The following is a 22,760-nucleotide window of genomic DNA, read 5'->3' as shown; positions in this document are numbered from 1 at the left end:
ATCTGGGCAGGCTCTAGGATGCTGAAAGTGGAGGACATCAGCCCTCTGTTCTTATAACAAGATGGGTGGGAATCCGAGCTGGAGCTTCAGGTCCAGGGTCCCACATTTCTTGAGCTCTTGCATGCGTGCCACATTGTCATATTTAGTGCAGTCCACCCAGTGAGGGCAGTGAGCTGTGAGCAGGGAAAAGCGTTGGTGACAACGGCTTCGGGTTTGAGAACCTCTTTCATATGCAAGACACTTTTTAATGAGTTATTCTCTTTAAGTCATGATTTAAAAATACCTGGCAGTAGAGGCTAATGTTACATCATGGGCCGCTCTGTTGCTCTTGGCTTTCAGCTTCCCTGCACACTGCTCAGCTCTTGGCTGCTGCTAGGGTTTCTCAGAAATAAAGGATGCGGAGTGAGGTTTTTGATATAGCATCTTCTAACTTTTTCCTTTTCATTTCACTGCTGTTTTTGTAGCTTTTTCTGAAAAGATCACAGACACAACATTGTGATAGGCAGCCATCTAAATGTGCACAGTTACGCACGGATAGAGAAACAGCGTGGTCTCCGCTTTAGGGAACGGCAGGATACCTACGCATTACACCATTTAGTCCACTGTATTTCTTCTTAGTGTACTCTGTGTCAGACTCTAATAATTGTAGATACTCATAAAAATGCTTATTGTATAATGGTACTCTCTCTAGTAATGGGTATCCTCATAGAATAGTTTCCCTTCCCTGCCACTTCCATCCTGGTCCTGGGTGCCTAGTTTTGCTGGTTTTGACCTTGAGTGTCAATTCTTCAGCCTTCAGTCATCTTCATAGACTGTGTTTTTCACGGCCATGGCTACTCAGCCATCCTTCCTCTTGTCCTTAGCTCAGTGGTAGTCTCTGGGTGAGCGGCTTCTGGTTCTACAATCCCTTGACCTCAACGGTTGTCTGATGTTGCGGTTTAATCATTATCTGTTGGTTGTACTCTAGGGAGTCTTTTCATGGTGTTCAAGGATACAGATGACAAAGAACTCGCTACATTTTACCCAAAACCAATGTGAGGAGCCTGAAGGCTAAGAACACAGTAAGGGAAGTTGAGAGAAGTACTGGGGGCAGAAGATACATGGGTGGGAGTAGATGCTCAGGGTTCTAAGAAGGCCTGACATGCCAATCCAAGAGGGGGGATGCAGTGAGGAGGCAGGAAATCGTGGTGAAGGCCAGGGTGTGGCCGAGAGGAGACAGTGAGGAGGAAGCCGAAGATGACTTTGACCAAACCCACTTGGGCTTGACCGTTTTCAGTTCTTAGCTGAGGGGTAGATGCTTGCTGTTGGCGATGTTAAATTTGCCCGTGAGGTTAGCAACTGCCAACGTTGATGCTTTTGATTCTGTTTTGTAAACACCCCGTTGGTGCCAACGAAATCCTTCAGTTGGAGTGTGCCTAAAATACAGGCCAAAATCTGTCAGAAAATCAATGATCTTGAAAGTATGGTGGACTCTGCCAGATATTTGCCTTTATAAATTTCCTAGGCCAGGCTGCACTCTGGACCAGCTGAGTCAGAAGTTCCCCCACAGGAGTCCGAGGTGAGAATGTTAACCTAGGCCTCCCGTAGTCCTAGCTTCGGAAGCTGCAGTAGGGGGCGCTCTTGAGTTCAAGAGGGCTGGAATAGTATAGAGGGGTCCCTGACCACAGTGGGACAGGGCTTGATTTAGAAGCATAACAGATCTGTTCTGAAAGTCAAGAAAGTGTCACAGTCAGGTTTTCAGGGGCTGGTATTCATCTGAGTTCACAACGGGTTTCCCTTCGGATCCGTGGAGGTGTTAACGTATGAATGGAGGCGGTTTGGTTTTTTTTCTGGGCAGTGGAATAGGACTGTGTATTGAACCGAGTGCCTTGTGGTACTAGGCAAGTGCTTAATACTGAGCTACACCCTCAGTTGTAAGACGGATCCATAGCAGTCCAAGTACTTTTTGTGTTTGTGTGTGTGTGGTACTAGGAATGGATTCTAGGGCCTAGTGCATACGAGGCAAGCAGCCTTCCCTGAGCCGTATCCACGGCCGCCCTTTTCTTTGTACTTTGAAGTAGAGTAAGTATCAGCGATTTGTCCAAACTGGCCAGGAACCTGCGATTCCTTTACTTTGTTCTCCTAAGTAGTGGCTTCCCACCAGATATTTTGGCTCCCTCTTTCTCTGAGACACACATGAGGGAATACAGGCTAAGTAGCTGAGGACAGGGAAAAATGCCCCTCTGAAGACAGGATTCGGAAGCAGCCGCCCTGTAAGGAACGTGGACATGACCGGGTGACAGATGGGACCGTTTCCAGTGATCCTCCTTCCCTTGAGTAATTCTGCCCCGAGACTCCCCAGAGTTGAAAGTCCAGTTGGTGAGGTCGTCCTTGTGCTGACAATGCACTGGTAGGGTTTCAGTGAGTCGTATAACCAGCGTGAGCTACACTACGGGGGAATCTATTGAGGCCATCATAAGTACTGAGGTATGAAAACCCAGGTGCTGGTGGCTGAAGACAGAGAAGCAGACACAAGGGGCAGCCGTGGGTAAGCTGCAGCAGTCAGGTTGTCAGTCCGTGAAACCCTGACGGAGCTGTCTCCTGGCACTTCCCATTATGCACAGCTTTGTGCATCAGGTTGTTTCTGGGTAAATATGATCTTTCATTACTTGTTTACAATGAGTTGCAAAAGCCCAAACACTGACAGTGTCTACTGCTGGCCAAGATAGAGAGCAACAGGAACTCTTGTTCATTGCTGATGAAGCCTGGCCCGGGCAGTTTGACAGTTATATGCATGCTAATAAACGCTTGTCGTATAACTGAGCGGTCACATTCCTTCGTCTTTACCCAGATATGTTGAAATAGTATGTGCACACAAAAGCCGTGTCTGCACAGAATTGTTTGTGGCAGCTTCATTCATAGTAACCCAAACTTGGAAGCAGCCTAGATGCCTTTCTGCAGGTGAGGGGCAGATGAGCTGCAGTACAGCTAGTTATTGGAGTATCATTCAAGACTAAAAGAGTTGAGATATCTCACCCTGAAAAGGCATGCGGAACTCTTACCCTCCTCTTGGTAAGTGAGAGAAGCCAGTCTGAAAAGGCTATGTGTGATTCCAGCTGAATGACATTCTGGGAAAAGCTAGCTATGGAGATGGTAAGGAAAGCCAGAGATGACCAGGGCCCAGGGGAGAGTGAGTTGAACAAAGTCGGGTAGTTGAACAAAGATGACTTTGGGGGTCAGCAAAAATACTGTATGCTCAGACATGGTGGTACATATCTGCGCTTGAGGCCAGCACGACTTGTGGTAAGTTCTAGATCAGCCTGGGACTGTGTGGGAACCGTGCACTTTTGTTGTGAACCCGGAGCTGCTCCCAAAGCTAAAATGCCTATGGAGGAATGTATTGAAGGGCTGGTGAGGTGGCTCAGCGGGTAAGGGTGCTCGCTGCCAAGTCTGACGATGTAAATTGGATCCTTGGAACCCACATCATGGAGGGAGAGCCGATTTCTGCAAGGTGCCCTGTCTTCCACGTGTATGTGCACGTATAGGCACTCAGACAAACAAGTGTAATTTAGAAATGAAAGGACATCCTTTGAGCTTGGGATGGCAGTGCCCGTAGTTTCCGGACCTCAGGAGGCCGAGTGTGCCATTCCAGCAACAACAGCAACACAACAACAAGTCCCCCAAACAAACAGCCCTTCTTTAATCAAATGCCTTGTCTACCTTGCCCTCTAGCGCTCCAATCATGCTTTATGCTCGTGATGCATGGGGCTGGGGGCCGAGTGCTTGCCCATAACGCAGTACTGGCTTTTCGTGAAGTCGTTGGTTAGGTTGACATAGGACTGTGTCTAAAAGGCTTATCTGTTGGATAATGTCACTAGCTGTTGAGTCAAGGTCTTTTTGAGGAGTCTACCAAGCAGGGGTTGGAGAGATGGCGTAATGGTTAAGTGCTTGGGCTAGGACCTAGTTTGATTTTCAGCTCACAGCTGGCTGTAAGTCCAATTCCAGGAGATCTGATACCGTTTGGCCTCCAAGAACACCAGGCATGCACATATTACACATACATACATACATACATACATACGTGTAGGTAAAGCATTCATATAAATAAATATAAGAGATTGACAGTCTCATCCATTTATAAAATTAGTTTTAGGCATTTTCAGCCCATCCCTCTCACGCCCCACTTTCTCGTTGAAGACTTTCTTCATGAAGTTACCTCCTGTTCTCACACCTTCTTTCTCTGTGTTACGTGTAATCCATTTAGGTTAAGAGTTGCTCGCACAAGTTTGGGTGAGATACTATCTATTGAAGCATAGGCTACAATGAAGCTATCAGTGGCTACATCACTGAAGAGAGTTAACACCCAGAAACCAGCTGCCAGTAGTCTCTCGGGAGGTGGGCAGGCCTTATCCATGCAGACCTGTCCACTGGTCCAGTCTTGTGCAGGCCTTGTGAGGATAACCACAGCCGCAATGAGGTCGTGAGTGCTGCCTGGTTATGCCGTGTTACGCATCTCTCCATCCGTAGGCCCCCTCCCTCGTCTATGACGTTCCCTGAGCTCTGGGTTGGGGATACAGATGGTCCATGCAGGGCCGAGGACTCACCAGTCTTCTTGGCACTGTGGCGTCTCTGAGCCAGCCATGAGGAGCAAGCCAGAGAGCAGCATCCTCCGGGGCCTCTGTCTGAGTTCCTGTCTCCAGGTTCCTGCCCAGTTACTGCTCCGACTTCCTTTAGTGATGGACTGTGAGGTGGAACTCTAAGCTGAAATAACCCTTCTCCACCCCAGGTTGCTTTTGGGCATGATGTTTTATCCCTAACATTAAGAGACCCCAAAGGAACCACTTTTAACACATGGGTTATTGCAATTCTGGAAACCTCTCTCTGCATGTGTACATTTAAAAATGCAATTTCAAAGTAAAATAGTTACATATGCCCTTTCAAAGTATTTTTTTAATTACCCATCAAGCTTAGACATCTTTCCCGTATACAAACACACAAACACCTATTTCCCTAGGTCCATAAGATTTTTTAGTGGCTACTTAGTGTTCTGTGTGTTATAGTTTATTTAGCTAATAGTGTATCCATCTATTTCTCCCACAGCTATAAACAGAGGTTGATACCTTACAGCTGTTTAATTTTTTCCTTAGAATCATGTCCTAGAAGTGAAAGATAATTGGGAAACGAGTCTTCGTGGCAGAAGTTTTCTTGCCACCTTCGGGTGTTTAGAAGTTTGCATTTCAAAACTCTAAGCACCAGTGTCTCTGGCTGCCTCGGGCCTGGTCTGGTGGTGGAGTGGTCAGGTTGAACGTGACGCTGGGCAAGGATGTGGGAGGACGCCACAGCTTGCTGTGCACTATTAGTTGTTGAGTTGCAGGGCCAGGCTGCTTTCCTAACAAACTCTCGTGTTGCAGACCACAGGATGGCTCCGAAGGTGACTTCAGAACTGCTTCGGCAGCTGCGACAAGCTATGAGGAACTCCGAATACGTGGCAGAACCCATCCAGGCCTATATCATCCCGTCAGGAGATGCCCACCAGGTACCACGTGGGGATGGCTGAAGACGATCCCCCAGCCTCCTTCCTTTTGGTCTTCCCTCAGCTCTATCACGTTTATAGGATTGTAGCTGTAAACCCATAAGAAAGCATGCCTTCTGGGGCTTGACATAGGAGCCAGCCATATTTGATTAAGCCTCACTGAATGCAGGTAGCTTTGACTGGAGCCTCCTTGTTCCCAGTGAGGTTAGCTAGCTTTCAGTAATTGTGAAGAATCAGTGGGCAAAGTAAAGGCATTTTAAAGTTCTGAACCTTTCCCTTTCAGATGTATTCTGTATTACACTGCTTCTGCCATGCTCTGACCCCATCACATAGGTCTCTCGCCTCTTTCTGCTCATGCAGATGGTCCCACACCTCAGGCATTGCTACAAGATAGAATGCCAGGCTGGAGGGAGCTCCATCTTACTGGTAAAGAATGGATGCTAGGGCTAACTTGCTGTGGGCAAGTCAGCAGGATTGTGAGTGTCTTCCCTGTGATATGCTGCTAAAGGGCCACAAAGATGAGTCGGGAAGGTTGGACTCCTGCCCTCACCATGGTTATAGTTTAGTAAGAGAAGAAACAGTGTGCAAAGTGCTCCCTGCCTCATAGAGGTGTCAAAGTGCTCCCCACCTCCCCATAGAGGCGTCATAGTGCTTCCCACTTCCCCATAGAGGCATTACAGTGCTCCTCACCTCCCCAGTGAGGCATCATAGTGCTCCCCACCTCCCCATAGAGGCATCACAGTGCTCCCCACCTCCCTATAGAGGCATCACAGTGCTCCCCACCTCCCCATAGAGGCATCTGTAAGTTTATTTTTTCCGGCCTTTGCTTATGTGCAGAGCACTATCTTGGTTGTGGCTGATGCCGACAGAATTGGATTGTGCCTTAGGAATCAGACAGTGTAGTAGATGAGCTGAGTGGGGTTAAGAGGTCTGTGGTGCTCTGTGTGTGGCTGGCTCAGCGGTTAAGAACAGTTGCTAATCTTGCAGCAGGTTTGAGTTTGATTCTTAGCTCACAGCTGCCTGAAACTGTAGCTCTAGGTCATCTGAGGCTACCTCTGGCCTCTGCAGGTGACCTCATGCTTGCACGCATAGTCATCCACAGACACACACACACACACACACACACACACACACACACACACACACACACTTTAAAAGGTGTGCACACATGTTATCTGTGGGAAGGGAGAACTTGGTGACTGCCGTGAAGAAACTTGACCGGGTTACGGAAGTCGCAGGCTCTGAGGGCATGGGGATGGGGATTTGTGAGACAGGATGGCAGTTGAGCTAGAACGTGAAGGGTAAGGAAAGTGTGGGGAGTGGAAATTGGGGGTGGAGAAGGGAAGGGGCTCCAAGTAGGAGGGTTAATAGGGACAAAACCGGAGAAGCAGAAAGCCTCTTAGAACTAGTATGGCCAGTTTCCCTGGGCAGGTCTCAGGGAACTGAAGAACATCAGTGGGAGATAAGTAAGGCTGGTGTCAGGAGTCCTCAACTGCAGGTGGCAGAAACTATCTGGAGGCTCCATGCACAGTAAAAAGAAGTCTTGCGAGTTTAGCGCAAGTGGTTTTCAACCTGGGAATCGAATGACCCTTTCCCAGGGGTCACCTAAGACCATTTGAAAACAGATTACGACCTGTTATAGATTATGATGCATAACAGTAGCAAAATTATGATGATAAAGCAGCAACAAAAGTAATTTTATGGCTGGGGGCGGGGGTCACCACACAGGAGGAACCGTATTTAAGGGTCGCAGCAGTAGGAAGGTTGAGAATCACTGGCTAGAGGCAGAAATGCTGTGCTGGCGTGCAGGGCTTCTTGCTTTTGCAGTTATGCCGGAGAGGAATGCGCTGGCCTTGAGGAAGGGTGTGGCGGGTGTGGCGGGAAGAGGGACTCCTGCTGTGCATCAGTGTCTTTCTGGCCAGAGGCGGGTTGCTGAGCAGGCCGTATAAACTGGACCTCTGCAGTGCTTTCATTTCCTTATCTCTTACTGTCAAGATAAAGACTGAGATTCCTCCTAGGTCCAGGGTCCCAGATGAGGCTGTGATTGGTATGAGCACCCTTGGTCTTCCTCCCCACCATCACGTGGAACGCAAAAGGGGCTGGGGTCTCCCCTGAGGGAGGCTGTGAGGTGCAGAGATCCGCCTCTACTGTGACCTTAGACGTGTCCCGAGGTGCTCCCGTGTCTTGTCAGATGTCCTACAAAGGCGTGCTTTGTGATCTACACAGTGCATGCAGTGAGCTGTAGTGAAAACATACCCAGAGTCCACCAGCATAATCCTGTAGTGTGTACAGGAGCGCAATGTTAGCAACATGCACACATTGTTACACAACAAGTTTCAGGACAGTTTCATCCCGCCAAATAGATGAAAACTCCACCTATTGAGAGGCCCTTCGTTTCCCCTCCTCTCTGCTCCTACAAATCACCATTATACTTTGGGTTCCAAGAGCCTGAGCACTTCAGATGCCTCATGTGGCCAGAACCGCGTTTTTGTCATGTGGGACCGTTGCTTTGCCTAACACAGTGTCCTTCCTCTAGGCTGCACAGGACAGGAGCTGACAGGCACGAGTGATCAGGGTCCCCGCTCTCCCCAGATGACCCCCTTCTCTTTCCTTTTTGCACTTGCTCACCTCCCCGTCCTTGTCCTCTCGCTACCTAACATCTCACTTTATCTGTGAACCTTTACATCCAAAGGCAGCCTTATGCAGAAAGATTTGAGCCTCTCTGTACCCCCAGTGAAATCGACATGCCTGACTCAGACTGTGTGCAGCTGTGTGTCTGTGCCTTTGGGTTTCTGTTCCATTAGCCCAGTGTTGCGCTACACTCTGTACTATCTGTATGTTTATGGGTAGAGAACATTCTCGTAGCTAAGCCGAGCCAAGTTTATCTTGATGTTCTTAGTCCTGGGTGTGCTGTTCTGCGCTGCTTTTATTCTCTTTATCACAAAGGGAAAATCTGTGTCCCATTGAATTTTAAATGCTTTAGGTGTGGCCTGATAAACCCTTCAGGAATGATAAGAAGGCTGGCCAAAGGACAGGGCTTCATCTCTAATGATCCTGGGATATCACTGTTGAAGGTTTTTTCCCTCAATAAGGAAGCTGAAGCCGGAACCCCAGGAAAATGCGTTACTTAGCAGCATCCTAAAAACAATAAATCAGGCTTGCTCAGGCTAGTCACTAGCTGCAGAAGTTGCTGTCTAGACTTCAACAATTTACATATACTGACATTCCTTTATTTTTTATTTTTTTGAGGCCAGGGAATGCACGACATGGCAGTGCATGTGCACAGCGCCATGTGCCTGGCACCGCATGTGCAGAGCGACACTGGGGGGAAGCCAAGCTTTGTGTGTTCTCTGTGTCTGCCTGCCTACTTAGGGGCTGATACTGGACAGATGCAGAGGCAGGTAGCTCTCATGTGGGCCCAGGGGACGGCCTCGGGTCAAAGGCCCGGATGCCACACTTGCCTGTGTAGCCAGCTGCATGGTTGTTAGATTCTGAGTCTCAGCTTACGTGGTTGAGTCACAGGGCTGCTGTCAGCAAATGCTGAAGGCAGGTTCTGCCCCCTGGGTGTCGCTGTGTGGGTTGCTGTTATTGTTACTGCCACCTTTATAGGAGCGAACGAGAGGCCCCTTAGAGTAAAAAACTAGACAAGCCACGACAGAGATGTGACGACACATAAAGGCCTGCACATGTGTCAGGGAAGGGCCAGCCAGCGCCATCCAGGAGGAACTTGTGAGGTGTGTGCAGCCATGTTGTAAGATAGTAAAATACTTAATAAATTAGTCACACCAGGGTATCAGAAGAAATGATCATTTTCACATATCAGTATAAAGAGTATAGGTTACTTTTTATAGGAAGCATTCATATATGGTAGTTTCTATTTATAAAACACCTCAGTCCGAATATGGTTTCGAGCATTTAATCTGTATTTACCTTTCATTAAATTTATAGTTGACAGGGCTGGAGAGAGATGGCTCAGCAGTTAAGAGCACCGACTGCTCTTCCAGAGGTCCTAAGTTCAAATCCCAGCAACCACATGGTGGCTCACGACCATCCGTAATGGAATCCGATACCTTCTTCCAGTGTGTCTGAAGACAGCTTACAGTGTACTCATATACATAAAATAAGTAAAATCTTTTAAAAAGAAGTTATAGTTGACAAAGTAGTCTCACATACCCATGCTGTCCTAAGCATACCTGAAAGGCTTCTACTAACTGAATCTTGGGTATCTGTTTTAGAACTACATTGCAAGTGATTAAAATGAGATAAAATGAAATACAGTTTCAGGCTAGTAAGAAAGTAACATAAAGCCAGGCAGTGGTGGCGCACGCCTTTAATCCCAGCACTTGGGAGGCAGAAGCAGGCGGATTTCTGAGTTCGAGGCCAGCCTGGTCTACACCATTAGTTCCAGGACAGCCAGGGCTATACAGAGAAACCCCTTTTTCGAAAAACTGAAAAAAAAAAAAAAGAATAAAGTAACATAATAATAAACTACTTTTCAAGTGCTCAGGACCACCTGTGGTGAAGCTCTCGTCATTTACAGCATCGGTCTGTATGAGTGTGGAATGTATTCCTAGCTGAGAGATTTCTAAGACAGCAGGATCAAGGAAGTGCAGTTAGTTGGACTATGGGCAGTTAGAATTTGGAGAATACTGGGTAAAGAGAGACAGAGACATAGAAAGCACACCTTGGGCACATTAGTCAAGGCCATCCACCTGTCATTCTTTCCTGCCGGTGACCTTGACCCCCATAGTCAGGAGTTTTTGAGACTCTCTTACAGCCCAAACTTGGTATCATAGTGGAGGATAACTCTGAATGGGCAATCCTGCCAGCCAGGATTGCAGTGTCCCACCCTGTCTGGCTGAGATGAGGTCTGGTTAGCAGGAACAAGAAGGCAGTATGACCAGTAGGGGCGCTCTTGAGTGTGGATCGGAGGAGGGAGAACAGAGAAACCAGGGGATCCCCGAATCTGGGTGAGAGGTTCTGAAATTGAGCATCGGTGCCCTAAGTGTGAACTGTGCAGGCAGAGAAGACTCAGCGGGTGTGGTCCAGGGGTGATGAGGACTGCACCAGCAGAAGTGCATTTCCTCTTTCAGTTCCTGTGGAGAGGCACTGCATTGTTGGGGTAACTCCATTAAGTGGGGCTCTGTGTCCTTGCCAGGCCTCTGGGGACAGGGAGGAAGGGCTGCTTTGTGTGTGACCTGCTCAGCGGCCTCCTCAGCAATAGAAAGGCTCTGTTCTCTGCGACTCCTGACTGTTACATTTCAGCCTGATTCAAGGTTGGTGGAATTCCTCCTAGGCGTGGAGAACGGAGGGCGGGCGTTATGAAGGGGAATCTTGAATTCTGTCCTTTGTGTACTTTCCAAAATACAAATACACCCACACTGTTCCCTAGTGGAGATGAACCAGACGAGCCCCAAGTGCAGGGTTATGCAAGGACCTGGCACTTGAGTGGTCAGCCTCTCTGGTTCTCTCTAATCCCAGAACAAGGCCCCAGGAGCCTTTACAGAGGTGATCGGTAAATGCTTTCCTGTGCTGTCTCAGGCAGATTCCGGGATCCCTGGGCATCCGCAGCTTCAAGCCAGGACAGCCACTGGATGGGGCCAGGGCTTTCTTTCAGAAATCCTATCTTTCTTCTTATCTGAAAGGCCCTGTTCTTTGACTTGGCCTAGACAAAGGGTCACATTCTGTCGAAGCGAATTTGTTAATATGAGGCTTTGGCGGGGTATGTGGTTCTCTTTCTGGAAGTCACGAATCAGATTTTCCTAAACTGTATTTTTTTCTCCTGAAAAATCATACCTCCTCAAATCGGCCTCCTGTTTTGTTTCTTAAACCTTATTTTTTAAAAGCTATTTTATTTTTTTAAAGATTTATTTATTTATTTTATGTGTGTGAGTGCACTATAGCTGTACAGATGGTTGTGAGCCTTCGTGTGGTTGCTGAGATTTGAACTCAGGACCTACAGAAGAGCAGTCAGTACTCTTACCTGCTGAGCCATCTTGCCAGCCCTTGTTTCTTAAATTTAATCCTGGGGCAGAGAGGTGATTTTATCCACTGGTTCATTAGAGCCAACACCTGTGATGGCAGTGCGTCGTAAAGCCTCGGGCCTGCTTCTGTGAGGTCTTAGGTCTGAGGTCATGTAGTAGAGAGTTCCTGTTGATGAGGGACTTGACCTGGGCTCCTTTGTCAACACTGCTACCTTTCTAGCAAAGGGAGGAATTACTGAGAGATTTTTTTTTTCGAGACAGGATTTCTCTGTATATATAGTGTTGCTGTCCTGGAACTCACTTTGTAGACCAGGCCGGCCTCGAACTCAGAAATCCATCCGCCTGCCTCTGCCTCCCAAGTGCTAGGATTAAAGGCGTGCGCCACCACGCCCGGCTGGAGAATATTCTTCCATTTAAATCTTGACCCAGCCATTCCTTCCCATCACATGACCTACCTATGGGACCTGGGAAATGTCCAGTGGCCTGGCTACACTGTGGCGTTTGTCACACTTTGCTTACGCTTGTTGACGCTGCTCCGTTTAGGAGAGGAGAGGTGCCTGGGCGTTGACCGGTGTCTGGCTGTAAGGAAGGAGCTGATGTCTCTGTCCACTGTCTGCATGCGGAACTCTCCTAACACAGATCTCCAGCCATGGGGGCTTAGTTTTGTGGAGAACCGAATGTGTGTGAGGCATGGTCCAGGTGCCTGCCCTACAGGAGCTGAGTGTCAGGGCGGGGATCAAGGGCCCCCAGAGTGGACTCTGATTCAAAGTTTCGTCTTGTGGTGGCGTTTGCTGTCCTTGTCCTGTTGCAAGTGTATGTGGCCATGTGACAGCTCTCAGATCTCAGCACGAGTTACTTACCCGCATCCTCAACCTCAGAGTTCTCTAGAACTTGTAGGGCAGAGTGCAGGCCTCTCAGGGTGATGTTTGGGCCCCTGACTGGTTCCCAGAATTCTCTGCTGCCACCTCTGTTGTCAGGCCCCATTGGCTGGCAGCCCAGATCTTGTGTCTTGCCTCCGGCCTTCTCTAACCTTCCCCTTTTCCTGGCTAGTCCTCCTGCTCCTCATCTGCCCATGGTGGCCCAGGTTAAACCCCTGAGTGTGGCCCGATGGCTTTAAAGGCAGATCTAAGCGACCTCGAGGCTAGAGCGAGCTTCGTACTGCATATCTGGCATACCTGTGTGGCTGTAGCTCATGCTTCTCGGGATGCCTGGCCCCTGTGGCTGGCCAGGTTGCCTACTCTGAGAGGCCTGATTAGGTTCCCCGAGTCTGGCTCACTGCCTAATGCAGAGGAACAAATGCTGCTTCTGTCTAGGGCTGCGCACCAGCTCACACCCAGTTATTAAGTGTGGGTATCATCTTCTCCCTATTTCCCAGATGAGCAAGGTGAGCCCAGCTAGTCGGCTGGGTGTCAGACCTGGTTACAGGCTTGGATTATAAATTGTGTTATTAATGAAGGTTGTGGACTCTGGGCCATACTTTATCCAGAGGAGACGACAGGGCCTGATCAGGTGGTAACTTGGGGACTGGGCCAGGATTTGCCTTTGATCTTAAACATGACAGGCCGATGAGAGTTTGAAGGAGATATTAGGGCTATGTGTGTGTTTGAAACTCCCCCTGTCAGTGTGTGTGAAGTGAGAATTCGGGACTGTGGGCAGGTGGAAATGATGAGGCTCGGCCCGAATCCTTTTATGAGAAATGCAGAGAATGGGAAATGTTGGAGGTAAAGCCAGCAGCTGTGCCTGCTTCTCTGTGACTCTCCTTAGCCTGCTCTGGAAAGCATGTCCCTGGGTGTTGCCAGCCTCATGACTTCAAGAGCACGGGCCAGGACTCAGCGCTCGTCACTGTGGAGGTAATGATGCTGCCAGCCCCCGCGAGCCGTGTCTTTCTGGCTTGTTGACCACTTAGGTCATGTCTGGTTCTTGCCCCAGGCTTTGTCTGGGTCCCAGGCTAGACATGATCATCTGCTGGAGAAATCTGTCCCCTGCCTTTGTGGTCGGGACTGGACGAATCCTGTGGTCTCCTGTCCCCCCCCCCCCGCCCCCGCCCCCCAACCCCTCAGCTTCCTGGAGAGTAATGGGGCCACATTGGAGACCCAGCTCCGAGAGAGATCCGGAGTCATTAGCACTGTCTTGTCAGCACGTCCTTGTTCTGTCACAGGTGTGAGGGTCACATCCAGGGAGACATGTTGTCAGAGAGCATCTCTGCTGAGAGGATGCATCTTCTGTCGCCTTTGTTGTCCTGGTTCCTCGGATGCTTTCGTGAGAAGATCCCTTCTGTGTCCAAGCATTTTCCCCAGGTTCTGCTGAGGTTTGAGTTCCCAGCAGGCCCAGGGAACAGTGTTGCTTCTTCCCAGCTCCTCTTTCTCCGTAAACTTATTTTATTTTGAGAGGGTGACGGTGGTGGTGGCGGCGGTGGTGCTGCTGCCCCGCTGTCTTCGTACTTGTCTAGGTGGGCCTTGAACTTAAGACCTTTTTGCCTCGACCTCCTGAGTAGCTGATAGAGACCAGTGCCGCTAGGCCTGGTGTTTCTGTCTCTCTTTTAAAAGTAGTCACTGGGTTAACAAATGAGGCTTTTGAGGACCATCTCTTTCTGTGTCTGTAGGTCTAGTGACTTGTCTTGATGTGGCGTGTGCTCTGTGCGCTCTTTTGGGTTTGGTGGTGGGAATAACAACCTTAGAACCGAGGAACTGGGCTGAGCGAGCGCTGGGCCATGCTGCGGGCCGCAGAGCTGGGTCTAGGCTGGGGGCTGGGCGTGTTTGGTCTGTGCCTTCCTCTTACTTCACGTCTCCCAGCAGGTCCCTTGAGCATCTCCCTGAGGGTCCCTGGGAATGGTGGCAGCAGCCCTGGTGAGGGATACAGATCTCTGTCACGGCAGGAGAGGAACATGGGTACTTTTTCCCCCCAAATGCACTGACTGTCCCTACACGTCCTGGGCTTGGCCAGCGGCCCCGTGCTCTACCTAAGTTTCTTCCCTCCCTCTAGGGTCCTGCCACATAGCACTGGCTGTTTCCCGACTCCTGATTTTCCAGCCTCAGCTTCTTCTTGCTGACATTGCAAGGGTGCTCTACCATACTTAATCTTGTTTACCTTGCTGAGTCCTTTGGCCTGGGTAAAGCCTGGTTGATGGCAGTGGTAGTGCAGGGAGACTCAGTTCCAGATACAAGCGGAGCTGGCCTTGGATCCTGGTCCACTATCAGCCTGACAGTGGGCAAGTTACTTACTAAGTTTCCGTTTTGAACCTTAGTTTATTAACTGGCTTGCTGAAAAAAAAGTCTGAGAAAAGCTACTTACAGAAGGAAGGGCTTGAGGGTGCACTCAGTCATGGTAGGAGAGGCTCCCCACAGGAGCAGGGGGTGGCTGCTCATGTTGGTACCCAGAACATTTTCTCCTTTCAGTTCAGTCTGGGACTCCAGCCTGTGGAGTGGTACTGCTCCCAGTTAGAGCAGGGCTTCCTGCCACAGTTAACCTAACCTGGATAGTCCCTTTAGGGTGGGCCATTCTCCCTTAATTAATCTAATCTTAATAATCAATCCATCACAGACCTGCCCAGAAGTTTGTCTCCCAGGTGATCCCAGGTCCTGTCAAGGCGGCGGTATTCACCATCACACTCAGCTTCCTTACCGGCTTTTGATCTTGTCCTGGAAGCCTTAGGATGAGAGATACCATGTGCTGGAAGTCAGCCTGGCATAGGCTTCAGGGTCGTGGGTCTGGGGCTGACAGCTCAGGTCCATATCCCGCCTCTGCTATTTACTTGGCACAAAGTTAATGAGTCCTGCTTCTCTGGCTGCCCCGCGGTGGATTCTTCCGTCCCCCAGCCCCTCCACCTTCCACCAGGAGAACTTCTCTCCCACATAGAGGCAGGGGGATTCTGAGTGGGAGGGGCCTGGTTTTGAGGGAGCCCTCTGGATTGGAGGAAGTGCCTCCTCCTGTTGCCTGACGGGAAGGGATGGGGCTGCGTGGCCGACTGACCACCAAGGAGGGGACACACAGAGGACGTTCAGAACGGAGCCAGTGTCTAAAGAGACTGAAGTGAAGACAAATGCAGCTCCACTCCTCAGAAAAGTAACAGACGCCCAAATGTCAGCGGCGAGGGAGGGAGAGCGAGCAGTGTGGCTAAGACCTTTTCGAGGGAAGCGGTTCTGAGCGGTTTCTCTACAGAAGCTTTGTTCTCCAGAGGGGGCTGTGCAGCTAAATTAGAGTCTTTCACACTGTGTGCCAACTTTTTGTTGTTGTCTTGCCTTTTCCGAGGCAGGGTGTTGCTGTGTAGCCTAGGCTGGCATTAAACTGAGGCAGGGTGTTGCTGTGTAGCCTAGGCTGGCATTAAACTGAGGCAGGGTGTTGCTGTGTAGCCTAGGCTGGCATCAAACCGAGGCAGGGTGTTGCTATGTAGCCTAGGCTGGCACCAAACCTGAGATTGTTTGGCCTCAGTGCTGGGAGTACAGGTGTGTGCCACCATACCTGGCTATTTAAAAAAAAAATGTTTGGTTTGCTTTTCTACCTGTCCCTTTGGCCCCATGAGTGAAGATACCAAGACCCTTTCAACTGTTGTAATGCCCATAAGCTGTAGCTCGGGGCATGAACGGCTCTCGTCTCTGTTTTCCAGAGCGAGTACATTGCACCCTGTGACTGTCGGAGGGCGTTTGTCTCTGGATTCGATGGCTCTGCAGGTGAGTCACTAAACTTTCTGCTCTTTGTCTTTGTTTTGGTTCTGCTCCGGAGGTAACTGAATTGTGTTCCAGCCTGTGCCACAGAATCAAAAATAGAACGCAAACTGGACATCCCCCACCTGAGCCTGTGCAGTGGTGTGGGCAGTAATTTTATCCGCTCATCAGCGCCACCTTTTAGTGACCCTCCGTTCTTTTCTGTGTCTTTGCTGTTCCAGATAAAACAAAGCAACCTTCTATTACAAAGAACAGCCTTGCGCTTTGTAGTGCTTATGATATGCACACAGAAAGTAGTAGTAATTAAACTGAACATGGCTGCCTAGCTAGTGCCCCGGAACATGAAATAAGGAACCTTAATGGTCTTATAAGTTCTCCCACCCACTGTAGCTTCCTGGTCCTTCTCTGTGACCTTTTGATACATGGTTTTAACAGCGTTAGATAACAGTGGCTGATGTTGAGGTCCTTTGGTGTTATGCCCTAACTTTTCCAAAACTGTTACACCCTTGACTTTTTGGGCGGTTTCCCCTTTGGGCTCCCATCCCTTGAGCAGACTCGGTGAGGTCAGAGCCCCTTTCTTCTTGTGGTTCACCTCTGCTTCCTTTGGCGTAAGTGCTTGTGTTGGTTGGCACAGTTTGGTTGGTTTTGGCCATCACCTCTGCTGAAAGCCCTGAGGTCTGCCAGGTCTGTGGGAACCAAGGGCAAACAGAGGTGGGGGCTTGGGACTCTGCTGGTGCCTGCTGAGTTACCATGCATGCTGATGGTCCAGGTGGCCTGCTTCTGGGGGAGGTGGAGCAGCTCTTTGTGGGTGTCTGTTGGAGCAGAAGAACCTCTCCCCCCTTGTCTTGTGGGTTATGAGATTTGGCCACAAGGTCGTCTGCTCCATCCTTCTTAACTCTGGCTGCACGTGTGTGGAGACCAGCATCCTGGTCATCTAGGCTTCAGGACTGCTCTGAGAGAGTCTGCCTTGAGCTGTAGTCAGTCTCTGACCAGGCGTTTCCTTGGAGTCTAGGACTCCTGTGCGCCTCACTGGCCTGGCCTGCCTACTACTGTCTTCATACAGACTCTCAGTGGTGGTCAGAAACCTTCTCTCTTCTTGCTGCTTTGCTCTAGGCACAGCCATCATCACGGAGGAGCATGCGGCCATGTGGACTGACGGGCGCTACTTCCTCCAGGCTGCCAAACAGATGGACAACAACTGGACTCTCATGAAGATGGGTGGGTAGAAGATGGGTGGGTAGAAGCAGGGGCCAGCCCCCCTGGCAGAACTTACATGGTCTGGGCAGGGCTGGTAGAATGCTTTGGGGACCCAGGATCTTAGTGCTTCTCCTGACATCTTGGATCCTTTGAAAAGCCAAGGAAAAACAAAAAACCACTATGCTGTTTTGTACACACCAATGTATACTCACTTTTAGAAGAGCCAAGGTTCAAAATTCCCAGCTTCAGTTTGCAGAGAGAAACCGACTTTGGGGTCTGCAGGCTGAAGCTGTCGGGTCTGGTAACACTAGAGTAGGGTGAGAGCAGTAAAGTGTGTTCCGTCTCCTATGGAAGTGGGAGTATGTCAGGTCTATGGTGTGGGGTGGCTCCCTGTCCCCTCTCAGTGCCGCTCCCGTGTCCTGTCTCCCATTCCTCAGGTGTGCTACAGTGTAGAGAGGTTCTGCAGGATTTATCACTGCCCGTGAGTGACACAGCCCTAGGGTTTTGCCAAAGATCTGGCTGCTGGGAAGTCATGTGACTCCATCCTACAGATGTTACACCAGGACTTCCAAGGAAAACTTTGTTAATAGAGTGGCTTATTTAGTGGTTTGTTTAAAAAAAAATGGGAAAGAGTCAAATCGCAAAATAAAGTTCCGAGCCAGCCTGCAGTTTGTAAGGACTGGGAGTCCTGAGCTTTATAAACCATTGAGCTTCCTGTCTGTCAGAAGTTAGCAGAGAAAGCCCCCAGAAGGCACGGGCTTTAACTCTGAACAGGCGTGCTCGGTGCCAGGATGTTAACTGTTTAGCAGAAATCTCATTGGTTTTAAAAAACGTTGTCCCCAAAATACTGGCTGGATTAAAGGAAAACTGACCTCTAGAAACTGTTCTAGTTCTCTTGGAGGTTGCTTATTATTTATCGTCGTCTTGTAGAAGGAAGAAGCTGTCTGTCCATTGTGGTAGGGAGCCCCAAGGTTGCGGTAGGCTCCTGTGTGCACCACTTGGAATCCCCAGAAAGACTTTTTGTAGCCAAGACTTAGGCTCAGTCCTCCAGTCAGAGGCTGGCTGTGGGCAGGGGCTTTGCTCTGTGCTCTTGGCCTTGTATGTGAAGGGAGAGCACTTAGCTGTTCTGTCCTCCTAGGTCTGAAAGACACACCAACTCAGGAGGACTGGCTGGTGAGTGTGCTTCCAGAAGGATCCAGGGTTGGTGTGGACCCCCTCATCATTCCCACAGGTGAGTGACTTGGTCCTTCCCAGCCTTCTGGGACACCTCTGTATATCCTCCCTGTTTGCTACTGGGATCTGGGGCCACTGGGACTCAATGTGACTTGATGTCACAATCGAGGGTCAGCTAAGAAGATGTTTCTGGGACAGGCAGGGAAGGCCATGATGGTCTTCATTCTGCATGCCTGGCACTGAGGAATACCTTCCAGAAGAGCCTGGCCCGAGCCCTGCTATTTGCCTTAGGTGAAATGAGTGTTCATTTTGTGGCCGGCCATATGTTTTTCTTCAGATTACTGGAAGAAGATGGCCAAGGTACTGCGAAGTGCTGGTCACCACCTCGTGCCTGTGAAGGAGAACCTTGTGGACAAGATCTGGACAGACCGGCCGGAGCGCCCTTGCAAGCCCCTCCTCACACTGGGCCTGGATTATACAGGTCAGAGCCATAGCTGTGACCCTGAGACCCTGCCTTGCTGGCCATATTAAAGACCCTGGTATGGAGTTGGTAGATCCCATTGTACGCAACCTTGTCACCAGCACAGGTCTCTGGCATTACCACAGGACTCTGCCTCAGCTGGCGTAGAGGGCCAGTTGATAAGGCGGGGCTTTAGTGCCTTCTGCCTTTTGCTACCTGCTTGCCGCTTCCTTTGGCTTGGTCTGTGGTGGCAGAGCTCCTCTGGTGGGAATACCGAAGCTTTTCCCTGGTTGGCAGCTCTCACTACCACTCTTCTGGGTCTGGCATTGGGTGTAGCACCTCCTGACCCTGTTCCTCTCTTGTAGCACTTATAGGGCCGCCTTCCAGGCCTCAGTGTCTTGCACCTTACGGAGTAGAAGTTTTGGTGTGGCCGTCTCCTGGCCTGTGAGAGTATGTGAGCAGCATGGGCTGCCGAGCTTTTGTGGGAGAAGAAAGTGCGGATCAGTGGAGACAGTGAAGGGTGGAAGGAGACTGGAGGTGGGGCTGCGGGGAGGGCCTTGCTGTAGGAACAGGGAGGTGGATGGATGGGGGAACGGCTGGAATGTAGGCAGATTGCCAGAGGGGTCCTGGGAAGAAAGTATCATAGCTCAGACACTGGGCTAAGTTCTAAACAGCATTCCCAGGCTGATCTTCAAAGCAGTCTGTGGTTGTGGGCAGCCCCTGGCTTGTTTTCCTGTGTGACACCCTCACTGGAGGGTGTGGTCTATTGGGGGAGGATGGGTAGGGCGAGTGGCCTGGGGTCAGCTTAGTATTTTCCATCAATGTGGTTGAAATTGTTTGTAAATGAAATAGAGCCTCTGGCCTGTTGCCGAAGGAGATCTCTGATGCTGCTGCCGCCAAAGTTTCTGTTTTGTAAACAGTTGCATGCCTTGAGTGTTCAGGACACTGCTAGTGCTAGGTATGCCACATAGGAGTGCCTACCTTGTTCATAGATAGCTAGTGAGATGCTAAGTTAACAGATGCTCCTGTGGTGAGGTGACTTCCTCGGGTGCCACATTGCATTCTGGGGAGCAGCAGGGAAGCCTTGGCTGTCCCTGACAGGGCAAGTGTCATTTGGAAGTAATATTCACAGTGAGTCAGGCTGCAGCAGGGACTCTTTGGTCTTAGCCCCAAGTCTTCTGGCCCAGGAAATGTAAAGTGAGTTTCAGAGGTGAAGTCCCCTGCTGGAGAGCGGTATCCACATAGCCCAGTCACACCAGCCTATATATAGGAGTGCACTTGATCTCTGCTCTAACTGTATGTGCAGCCCTGTGGATGAAGTCCTCTGAGGAGACCTGGGTATGTCCGGAGCCATAACTGCCCCGAGCAGTAAGACCCTGGTAGATACCCGTGCCTGGCAAGTCTAGATGCTTCGTGGGCATCTGTGGGATAAACATGTTCCTGGTGAGGCAGTCAGGGCTCATGGCAGTCAGGTGACTTGGCAGAGTTCTTCTGAAGGGATGGACAGGCTGCGTGCTTGCCGTAAGAAGTGGTACTGTGTAAGAGTGTTTGGCGTAAGCCTTTTCACTCGGCTTCTGGCCTCCCGGGATCACAGAGGCGTCAGAAGCACATTGTTCCTTGCAGGCATCTCGTGGAAGGAGAAGGTTGCAGACCTCCGGTTGAAAATGGCAGAGAGGAGCATCGCGTGGTTTGTAGTCACAGCCCTAGACGAGATTGCATGTGAGTACTCCGGTTCCACGGCGGAGGCATTACCAGATCTCCTCCTTGGGCCTCTGGGAGTCTGTGTGTTCCTGCCATTCAGCTCTCTGAATGGTGAGGCAGTTTGCAGCAGTGTCCTGAAACCAGAGAGCAGATGCCAGCTAACACAGGGGAGGAAGCATTCCAGGTGGGCAGTGCACAGCCAGGGGCTCCTGGCAAACCCTTGTGTGATGCCTGTCTCTGGCCTCACAGTCTGAAGGACTGTGACTTCTCTGAGGAAGAATATTTCTCCTAAACACTTTCTGTGTTGCCCTCTCTTTATACTTACATCGTTTCTAAGGTCTTCACAGAGAGAATATTCTAGTAAAGTTTTTACCTCAGAAAACCTAAGAACTGAGCAGTCTTTAGGCCCTTTCCCTTAATCTTCTGACTTTCCACCACCCTTGCCCTGTGCAGTTGTTCAAAAATCTGTCATCTTCCAGAGTCTGAGGAGCCTGACTGAAATGCTCCCTCCTGTCTTGCTCTGACTGGAAGAGGCTTTTGTGTTTTATCTCCCCACTAGAGAAAGAAAGCCCACCCTGGGATGCCCTGCCTCTTCCATTCCACAGGCTTTGTCAGACATCTGTGATTGTTGTCTCTCACTAACCCTGCGTCAGAGGGAAAAACACACCAAAGTGCTTTCTCCCCTTGAATATAAGACAAATATGTTGCCATTTAGGAAAAACTGCGAAGGGCAGAGGAAGTAGAAGGAAAACAAGGCCACTGAGGAATATTCTTCTCTGAGTCCTGCTCCCTAGTGATGACCACTGTTGACATTTCTGTGTGTCTGTCATTCATTCCGCCTGGTGTTTAAATGTGTCAGCACGCTGGGAACAAACAGAAATGTAATTTAAGCATTGACAATTCCATCAAATGGTTAAACTCCACTCTGCCTAACAGTTTCCATATGGAGGCCTCTGGGCTATTTCCAGTTTCTCTATAAGTTATTATGATATTCTTATCAGGACCATGGCTCATACACTTCTTAGTTTCTGATGATTCTCGTCTTCCTATTTCTGGGTGACTTTGCGGGTAGTCTTGTGAGTGTAAGGGTGAGCATGTGGCAGGACTTTTGGCACATCCATTCCGTCACATGTCAGCAGCCCTACAGTTTTTTCCTTTCAGAAGAAGGTAGTAAGCTTGTAGTAAGCTTGATGTGGGGCGCACGCCTCTAACCCAGCACTTGGGAGGTAGAGGCAGGCGAATCTGAGTTCTCGGGCAGCCTGGACTATGTAACACGTTCCAGGCTGTCTAGGGCTATACAATGAGACCTTGTCTCCAAAACATAAGAAACCGAAAAGGAGTCAGCATGAGGTTAAGCCTTCCTGCTTTTCCTTGAGGAGCCATTATTTTAGCATACAGGCAGCAGCCTTTTGTACTTGGCCCTTTTGCTCTCTTATCTGTAAGAGCAAGCATTAGAGCTGGCAGCCAGGACCAGACCTGTACAGGCTGCTTGTCCACCAGGCTTCTCAAGTGTTTGGTGACCTCATCAGACTCTGGGCCTGGCTCGGGCCAGGCCCTCCACCCAGCTGAGTAACAGCCCTGTGTGGCTCAACCACAGACTCCTGACTCACTACTGAAGCTCTGTGTCCATGGAGCGCAGCGGGGTCTCTAGGTCACCACCTCCGTCTTTCTGTCCTAGGTCTTTGTTTTGGAATGGAAAGAATGCTGTGTCCTCCTTATATTTGTTGGGGCGGGGGGTGGTGGTGGTGGTGCCAGAATTTGTAGTGCAGCAGCACTGAGCTTGGCAGGTGCCCACAACTAGGTTAGCAGTTTCAGCTCTTAGGGGGACACTGGTTAGGGTTTTCTGATCTTGCTCCCTCCTCGGCTTGCATCATGGCCAACTAGGGAACAGTTCTGGTGCCCTCAGGTGGCAGAACCCAGCAGCTACAGCTCCAAGACAACCAAGACAATTTTCCAGAGATTTGGAGCCCTGTGTAAGGTCCCTCCCTCCTTTCTGAGAGATGTGGAATCCTTTGATAGGAGCTGAATTTCTATGCAGAAACTCTTCCCTCCCCCAAAACCTACCTGTTAAG

The 22,760-nt window shown here is 49.9% G+C and overlaps 1 protein-coding gene and 1 non-coding gene across 7 annotated transcripts in view; both read left to right on the top strand.

Annotated features, from left to right (window-relative positions):
- Xpnpep1 (X-prolyl aminopeptidase (aminopeptidase P) 1, soluble) overlaps nucleotides 1-22,760 on the top strand; it is a 107,384-nt gene that overhangs the window by 7,889 nt on the left and 76,735 nt on the right. For 5 of the 6 annotated variants that reach the window (XM_011247158.3, XM_030250761.1, NM_133216.3 and 2 more), the window contains 6 exons: nucleotides 5,391-5,515; nucleotides 16,100-16,163; nucleotides 17,271-17,375; nucleotides 18,493-18,585; nucleotides 18,865-19,008; nucleotides 20,611-20,706. In XM_011247158.3, the coding sequence (XP_011245460.1) occupies nucleotides 5,391-5,515; nucleotides 16,100-16,163; nucleotides 17,271-17,375; nucleotides 18,493-18,585; nucleotides 18,865-19,008; nucleotides 20,611-20,706 (627 nt within the window). Of the gene's footprint in view, nucleotides 1-5,390; nucleotides 5,516-15,432; nucleotides 15,559-16,099; nucleotides 16,164-17,270; nucleotides 17,376-18,492; nucleotides 18,586-18,864; nucleotides 19,009-20,610; nucleotides 20,707-22,760 lie in introns of those variants that run through there. The other variant, XM_017318075.2, reaches the window with a different exon arrangement.
- On the top strand, nucleotides 20,018-20,118 carry Mir6407 (microRNA 6407). The gene has a single exon (NR_105834.1). It is a non-coding gene; the product is annotated as a microRNA 6407 (primary transcript).

The sequence above is a fragment of the Mus musculus genome, chromosome 19 (assembly GCF_000001635.26).
Source record: "Mus musculus strain C57BL/6J chromosome 19, GRCm38.p6 C57BL/6J".
Taxonomy (NCBI): Eukaryota; Metazoa; Chordata; class Mammalia; order Rodentia; family Muridae; genus Mus; species Mus musculus.
Note: the sequence above shows the minus strand (reverse complement) of the source record. Positions and strands in the feature narration are given on the sequence as shown.